This window comes from Oratosquilla oratoria, chromosome 8 (assembly GCF_046742065.1).
Source record: "Oratosquilla oratoria isolate Oo_2021 chromosome 8, ASM4674206v1, whole genome shotgun sequence".
Taxonomy (NCBI): Eukaryota; Metazoa; Arthropoda; class Malacostraca; order Stomatopoda; family Squillidae; genus Oratosquilla; species Oratosquilla oratoria.
This window is the reverse complement of record NC_134784.1, coordinates 188,331-197,156: the sequence shown is the minus strand read 5'-3', so window position 1 is coordinate 197,156 and position 8,826 is coordinate 188,331. Positions and strand designations below refer to the sequence as shown.

At 39.7% G+C, this 8,826-nt stretch overlaps 1 protein-coding gene across 3 annotated transcripts in view; it reads right to left on the bottom strand.

Annotated features, from left to right (window-relative positions):
- Positions 1 to 207: 207 nt before the first annotated feature.
- Positions 208 to 8,826, bottom strand: part of LOC143027535 (zinc finger MYND domain-containing protein 11-like) — a 36,707-nt gene continuing 28,088 nt past the window's right edge. For all 3 annotated transcript variants that reach the window (XM_076188827.1, XM_076188828.1, XM_076188829.1), the window contains exons 13-14: positions 8,652 to 8,813; positions 208 to 1,907 (exon numbers count right to left, since the gene is read on the bottom strand). In XM_076188827.1, the coding sequence (XP_076044942.1) occupies positions 1,785 to 1,907; positions 8,652 to 8,813 (285 nt within the window). In that variant the 3' untranslated portion in view covers positions 208 to 1,784. The remainder of the gene's footprint in view (positions 1,908 to 8,651; positions 8,814 to 8,826) is intronic.

Below are 8,826 nucleotides of genomic sequence, written 5' to 3'. Positions count from 1 at the left end.
GAGAGAGAGAGAGAGAGAGAGAGAGAGAGAGAGAGAGAGAGAGAGAGAGAGAGAGAGAGAGAGAGAGAGAGAGAGAGAGAGAGAGAGAGAGAGAGAGAGAGAGAGAGAGAGAGAGAGAGAGAGAGGAGAGAGAGAGAGAGAGAGAGAGAGAGAGAGAGAGAGAGAGAGAGAGAGAGAGAGAGAGAGAGAGAGAGAGAGAGAGAGAGAGAGAGAGAGAGAGAGAGAAAAAATTAGGGCAGCTAAGCAACATGAACAAATTAAAGAAACACTAAGAGTAAGACTGACGACTCACAAAGTGATCATGATAAATCAAAACAGAAAAGTTACAATAGCAATTTGAAAAAATAGAAAGAAATGAAGAAAACATGAGAGATTATTTAAGAACATTGTGTATGCTTGTTTACACCTAATTGTAGTATACAGGAAAGGAGCACCACTCAGTGGATCCTGTCTACTATTCTCTACTTTTTAATCATATCAAGACTCAAATTCATGTACAGTTCCAACTATATCCTTGACTTCAAATGATCATATTTAGATTTGAACTTGTGTATTGTTTGAACTTAGGCTATATCACTTCCTAAGTTTTTATGCATCTATATGGAAAATTGTATTTCTTCACATCCTTTAGACATAATATGGTCTTTCTCAATTTGCTCCCATGACTCCTTAAAGCCCTCCCATCTTTAATCAAGAGTGAATGAATGAGTGAGTGAGTGTGTGTGTGTGTGTGTGTGTTTACCTAGTTGTATCTTGGGGAAAGGGAGCTATGCTCATGGTGTCCTATCTTTGTACGAGCATCTCACAGTGTCTAGTTTGCTCTTAAATTTGTGTATGGTTTGTGTGTGTGTCTTTATACATTCAATGATCAAACTTTGCCTTAAATTCACCGATCTTTGTGTGCATATAGAACTACATACTTAAACCCTTAACACTCACACCCATACAGCATCTATACATACACAGCTAGCCATATACTGAAATTCTAATACACCTATGTTCATATGTACTCTCCCACATGAGACACACATTCACATAAATAGTTCCAGCCACAAGAAACAGACACTATTACAGCCCTAATACACGTCTGAGTTACTCCTGACAAGTTGGTCTCAGTGGGTGGGACAGATGCTGTCCCTCCCTTCTGGTATGACGAATACCAGGTAGTTCAGTTGTTACTGACATATTATGTCACTTGTACATGAACCAATGCCTGAGTGCAGGAGTTCTGTGTATCCATTTTACATGGCCTGAAATGTGCATGTACATATGGTTTATATACAAACATGTACACACACTCATATACATGGAGATGTTTGTTGATGTACATAATGTATGTACATATTTCTATGTATCTAATGTGATATTCTGAGTGATACATTCAGATTATCCAATGTATTAATACATAACAGTATTACAGTTGCCCAGGAGGAATGGAAGAATAATACAGTTCCTAGCCTAATAAAAGTTTCCTTACATAAGACCTAAACTGTGCTGTCAACTCACAAGCCTGGCTCAGAGTCCATGACTTAACAGTGTACCCATCACACCATGCACACTAATAAAACATACACACATACACACACACACATATAATGAAATGCACTTTCACTAAATCATACAAAATCTTTCATATGTTAACATAAATATGACTTCAGCTTAATAAAATTATATTTCAGTCCTTCTATAGTCACTATAAATACAGCCAGCCATGATTGATTCACCTTTTAAGCTACACATTTCACATTAGCCGCCCAAAATTTCTGGACCATTACCAAAGCCTGTTATCGTTTGCGGCGACACAGCTTCTTGTGTTCCTTATGCCAGTGAACTTGTTGGCATTCAATGGAGCAGTAGGCTGTATTCCAGCAGCAATGGTAGATGGCTTCAGCCTCGCAGGTCCAACACTGTAGAATACGAAACAAAAACAAAGTTTAATTTTGTTGTACTACTGTCATCTGGTGTACTGGCTGCATGTTATTGCAGGGTTAAAATCTGCTCAATAGCATGCAGCTGATACTTTAGGGTCTATATGGGGCACCTCTATAGACCAAAGCCACACATCATTTTGTCTGTGATGGAGAAATTATGTTCCTTTATTATACTGCAATTGTCCCTCATCTTGTACCACTTCTCTGAAAATTCATTTCCTTTTTTGCTAAACCGGGAAGAAAGAATACTACCACCAAATGTTCTCACTTAAGTTGTAGATGGCAACAAAAATGGGATGGGGATAGGACTAGGTATCCTACTCTCTGTAGCCCCAAAGGGGACATTCCTAAAAAAAGCAAAGGCATAAGTGAGTTAAGGAGGAGTTTTCCAACCGGAAACCTAGGTTTGGGTCTTTTAATATGTGTGGATGTGGTAAAGATGAGAGTAAGAGGGAAGAGATAGGCAGTATGTTTGTTAGAAGAAAGATGGATGTGTTGGCAATGAGTTAAACTAAATTGAAAGGGAGGGGCAAGTTGAGTTTGGGAGTGTAGTTGGGAGGGTGTCAGGAGTGAAGAGAGGATGAGGGAGAGAAGGGGTGGCTATACTAGTAAGTGAAGATATAACATAAGAACATAAGAATGAAGGAGACTACAATACACCAAAAGGCCTACACTATGTAGTTCCATGTCCATTACCACCTGTCATCCCCATCCGTAAAGTTGTCTAACCGTTTTTTAAAACAACTGATTGTTTCAGCACCCACTACATGGTTACTAAGTCTATTCCAATCAGTGACCACCCTATTAGTAAACCAATTCTTGCCTATTTTCTTAAATCTAAATTTGTCCAGTTTAAATCCACTACTGCGAGTCCTGCCCTGTTGTCTTAATATGATGACCTTGTTTGCATCACCCTTGTTAAAGCCTTTGATTCACTTAAACACCTCTATTAGATCACCCCGCACTCTGTATCTTTCCAGTGAGTGTAAATTAAGGTGCCTAAGCCTTTCTTTGTAAGGTTAATTTCTGAGCCCATGTATCATTTTGGTGATTCTCCTCTGTACTGAAATGATGTCCATTCTATAAGATAGAGGCCAAAACTGTACTGCATAGTCAAGGATGGGTTTGACACTAGTTTGATAATTACATAATTACCTCTGCACTTCTATTCGTAACTGTCCTAGCAATGAAACCTAATGCTCTGTTTGCTTTATTCCTGGCACTAATGCATTGTTTCCTGGATTTAAGGTCAGGACTCTCTAGAACTCCCAAGTCTCTCTCACACTCAGTTTTCTCTAAAAACATGTTATCTAAGCTTGATCTATTTTTGGGGTTGTGTAGCCCTATGTTTAACAACCTTGATCTATTTTTGGGGTTGTGTAGCCCTATGTTTAACACATCTGGTAAGGGTGTGGTGGAATGTAAGGAGGTAAGCATGTGGTGGAGTGGAAGGAGGTTTCTTCAAGGTTAATGTGGATGAAGGAACTGGGAAGGGAGATGTGGGTCTTTGTAAGTGCATATGGGTCTGGTAGTGAGGCTTTTTGGATAGATTGAAATGAGTGCATAGAGGGTTTAGGGAGACATGTTAATGTAGTGGTATTGGGAGATCTCAATGCTAGGGTAGGAGATGAACCAATAGATGGAGTGGTTGGGAACCATGGGGTACCAGGAAAAAATTGTAGTAGAGAGATGATGGAGATGTGTTTAGAGTTGATATACAGTGTTTAAGAAGAAAGTCAAGCATAAGTACACGTGGGAGAAGGTGATGGATGGAAGGGTGGTAGACAGTGTTTTAATGAACTATATAGTGGTAACAAGGAGAAGAGTAGAAAAAGCTATGGTTGTACATGTTCTTAAGGGAAAAAAGTGGGATAATATCAGATAATTTTTTGGTGGAAGGTGAGTTGAGAGTGGAGGATTGATGGACAAAGAGGAAAAGGACAGAGGGTAGGAAAGTACTAAGAGAAAACTGCTTACCGTATATATACTCGAGTATAGGCTGCACTTTTTTTAACTAAATATTTTGCCAAAATCTGGAGTGTGACCTTTCCACTTGACATTAATGAGGGACAGTACTACTCTGTCACCAAAGTCACAACAATTAGCAATTTCAATGTGACAATAACACAGAATTTCAGTGGTGTTCGCACAATATGCGTCGGAAAGCTTTTCAAGCCTTTTCTATGCATAAAATATATATATCAAAGGTTCCTACTGACTCGCTGCTTTAAACTGAACTATTGCTGCTAGAAAATCATATATCAATTACAATAAAATCGTAAAATATTCTCTTTTCCAACTCTTTCACATGTTTTATAGTGTTTATAAGCAATGCGACCTTGACCCTTTGTTTACTGTGCATTACCATACAGAACCTGTTTCATTCATGGCTGCATTTCTATGTGTGCAAATTATGTTTTCGTAGTGTAATGTAACATCCCATAACGTAACTTAAATAAACTTATGATTTTCGTAATAAAAAAGTATTATTTTTGTAAACCATTAGGCCTACCGTACTGTTAGATCTGCAGTAGATCACACAGATTTTTAGGCCTAATTACTGCAAACCCTAATCATGAGTATCGGTAAGAGAAAGAGCTATGAAGTAGGTTTTAAGCTGAAAGTGGTGGATTACACAGAACATGGAAACAGATTTGCAGAAAGGGAGTTTGTGGTTTCAGAAAAGGTAGTGAGGGGATGGAGAAAGCACAAAGATCAGCTTAAAGAAATGCCAAAATCCAAGAGAGCAGCAAGGTTTTCAGTATCTCCATCCCAAAGCCTTGAAAAAGAATTGTTTGATTGGGTTGTACACCTTAGAAATAATGGCCTTATTGTGAACTGATTTTTTTTTTTTCTATCAAGTTGACTTCAACGTTTTTTACACAAGTGCATTTGTTTACAATTATAGTTTTAAAAACATAACTGATGTTTATGTAAGTTTGCATTATGTGCACACGTGACAGTCGGACAATCTACGATATTAAAATTGTATGAGTAAATTTTTTAAATAAAGGTAAATATCTGACAATTTTTATGTTTGAATGGGTCTTGTAAATCGCTAGATTATAGTGCGACCTATCCGTGGCTCAACCGCAAATAACCACTTCACAAACTAGCGGTGCGACCTATACACGAGTATATACAGTAAATGAGAATGAAAAGGAGTACAAGAAGAAGCTGAGAGAAGAGTGGGAGGGAATGAAGGATAGAGTTGATCTAGGAGTGGAGGAATGGGAATATTTTAAGGAGTCACAAGGTGTACAAAGTTGGTGTGTGGAACAAGGAGGACTGGAGCAAATAGAAGGAAGGGTTATGAGTGGGGGGATGATGAAGTAAAGAAGGTTGTAAAAGAGAACAAACAAGCATTCACATATTGGTTGCAAAATATGAGAGAATCATATGAGAGGTACAAAGTAAAGAGAAATAAAGCATAAGATAAAGGAGGCAAATGTGAAATGGGGAGGAGTATGACAGAAAATATTGAAAGTAATAAAAAGATGTTTTGGAAAAAAATTAAGGGAGGAAGGGGACACAAATCAAGCAGAGAAGAAAAGGTAAAGGGTGCAGATGGAGAGATGATAATGGAAGAAATGACAATAAGAGGAAACTGGGCACAGTACTTTTGGAAATTGCTAAATGTGAAGGAGGATAGGGAGGAAAAGGTAGTTGCAATGGGATGCACTAAGAAAATGACAGTGATGAATGAGGAGAATGAAGGAGAAATAAGGAAAAATGAGGCGGAAGCAGTTATCAAAATGATGGGTGTCATGCAGTGTCTAAAAAAGGGAGGTATAAAGACGGTGGATTGGCTGGTGAGGTTTTTTAATGTTTGTCTAAAAGAGGGTTAGAGTGATGGAGGACTGGAGGAGTGCCTGTATATTTCCAATTTACAGGAAAAAGTAATTATGTTTTTTGGGCTTTTATGGATTTGGAAAATGCTTATGATAGGAAGGCAATGTGGGAGGTATTGCAGATATATGGTATAGGAGGAAAGATGTTAAGAGTAGTCAAAAGTTTTTACGAGAGTAGTAGAGCCTGTGTTAGAATTAGAAATGGAGGGAGTGAATGGTTTGGAGTAAAGCTGGGACTTCGCCAGGGATGTGTCATGTTGCCTTGGCTGTTCAATTTATACATGGATGGGGTGGTGTGACAGGTAGATGCAAGGGTAATGGGCTGGGGATTGGAGATGGTTAAAGAAAATGAAGAAAAATGGGAGATTAGCTAGTTGTTGTTTGCTGATTACACTGCACTTGTAGCAGGATCAGAGGAGTGATTAAGGAAGTTTGTGACAGGGTTTGGGATGGTGTGTGAAAGAAGTTGAAGATAAATGTGGGTAAAAGTAAGGTGATGAGATGGACAAGGGGAGAGGATGGCAGCAAATTGGAACTGAGTATTAAGGAGGCTGGAGGAAGTGGATAGCTTTAGATACTTGGGTGCAAATGTGGTGGGAAAGGGAGGAGTGGAGGTGGAGGTAGAATGTAGATTGAGAGAAGCAAGTAAATGCCTTGGGGGATTAAAAAGTGAAATGGGAAACAGACATTTGGGAATGGATGCTAAGAGATTGTACATAGGGGTGATTGTGCTGACAACACTGTATAGGGCAGAAACATGGAACATAAGAGAGGAAGAATTTAAATGTGTTTGAGATGAAATGCCTGAGAAGTATGGTAGGGATTACTAGGCTGGATAGAGTGAGAAATGAGGAGATGAGGAGGAGAGTGGGGGTGGAAAGGGAGTTGGGAGATAGGGTTGATGAAAGAGTATTGGGATGGTTTGGACACATGGAAAGAATGAGTGAAGAAAAATTAGTAAAAGAGGTGTGGAAGGCAGAGGAGGAGGGAGTGAGCATGAGGGGGCAACCAAGGATGAAATGGATGGATGGGGAATAAGGGGCATTGGGAAATAGGGAAATATTTGTTAAGGAAAGAAGGGTGAAGACAGAAGATAGGGGTGAGTGGAGAATGGTTGTGTATGGATGATGATGCATGGAAGGGAGTGGGGTGGGGGATGGAGGGGTGAGGGAGTATGTGTGAATGACATTTTGACACAGCCCAAAGGGATTTCTCCATATCTTCTCTTTTTCTGCAAATGGGGATTGGGGGGGGGGGGGGGTTGCCAACTAAATGAAGCAGCCTTGCTGTGGATGTGAAGTGTCTTGCTGCATTGCTTCTGACCCAGGGCTGTGGGCAAGATGCAGGGATGATCTGTCATCCAGAGGGAGCCAAGAAAAGAGGAAAGGAGGGAGGGGTGGTGAATGGGAGTAGAGTATGTGATGATGAAATCAGTGGGAGTGAATTTATGCCTTTGACTTTGGCTACCTCCCTAGTAAGAGGGAAAAAAGCCCTTGGCATATGTATGCATTTATCTATCTCCTCCAAAAGCATTTGCAAGTAAGAGTTGTAAGAGAGTAGAGAAAATGGGGTGCTTCAAGGCTATGTACATATATACATATACCAGAGGCCTTACAAGGGAGATGGCCAGCCAAGGCATATAACCACCCTTCAATCATCCTCCATTTCTTTTCCTTATTTTCCCTTTTTATCTTAGTTCCTTGTGGATGAAGGGCCATCCCTGTTCCCTGTCCCTTGTCTGATTCAGAAGCAATGCAGCAAGACACAGGATCTCCACAGCAGGGCCCAAGAGCAGCTCTACTACATACATACATACATACACCAAAGGCTTTTTGTAGCCAAAAAGAAAAAGGCATAGAAACCACTCCCACCCATTCCATTTCCTATATATTCCACTCCCCTCCACCCTCCCTCTTATCTTGGCACCTCCTGGATGACGGGTCATCCCTCCCTCCTGTCCACTGCCTGGGTCAGAAGCAGCTTATACTACTCACGTAAAATTGACACCCATCACCAGCCTTTCCACTCTATCCTATATATCTGCACATCCCACAATGTGATCCTTTCAACCCTATTCACATATACCAGAAGGCCCTTCCCCTGTTATGAAGGAGTGGCCTAGCCAAGGCATGTGCCCACCCTTCACCTATCCAACATCCATTTTTCTTAGTTCCATATGGATGAGGGGTCATTCACCCCCCCCATCAACTGCTCAGGTTAGAAGCAATACAGCATGCACAGCTGGACCTGATGACCAAAGCTGATTTACCTCCACCACTTCCTTACATGGCAACCCTTTCCCTTCATATACTCAAAAAATTAAAGAGAAGACAAGAAGAAACTCTTTACACCTATTTCTTGGGCATTCCCAATTACTCTTCAGTCACACTTATCTCTTGCTTTCTCCTTTCTTTGCTTGACAGACATTCCCCTTATGCCCAATGGCCCTCAAGCTCACTTCATTCATCTATTCCATTCATGGCTTCCCTAAAAGTTCACTCCATCCACTTCTGACTTAAATAACTCTCCTTGCTAATCTTTCTTCACTCATTCTTTCCATGTACCCAAACCATCCCAGTATTCTTTCATCAATCTTATCCCCATGCACCAGGCATACAATAATAATATATAAATAAATCAAAACAAAATCTTCAAAGCTTTTAGAGCTACATAAAACAAAATACCATAAAAATACTATCACCAAAACAACAATGTTATGAAATTTAAATTTTCCTGAATAAGTTTCATAGTTAAGCATCATTTGTTTTATGTTTTGACACTGATGAAGAACAGAACCAGACATTAATCATAAAAAAGTCTGAAAAAAAAAAGAGCATAAATCTCTAAAAGGAGCTAACAATGAACTCACCCACTGCTTCTTTTTTGTCTCGGAGATGTGCTGTTTGTGCTTCTCTTCAATATCAAGCTGTTTATTCTTATGGTCCTCTTTCATCTTTTCAATATCTTTCTCCATCTGCTTTATTGCACTCTGGACCGCTTTGCTTTTTTCATTTTCATATTCACGCCTCAACTATAGAATAAAT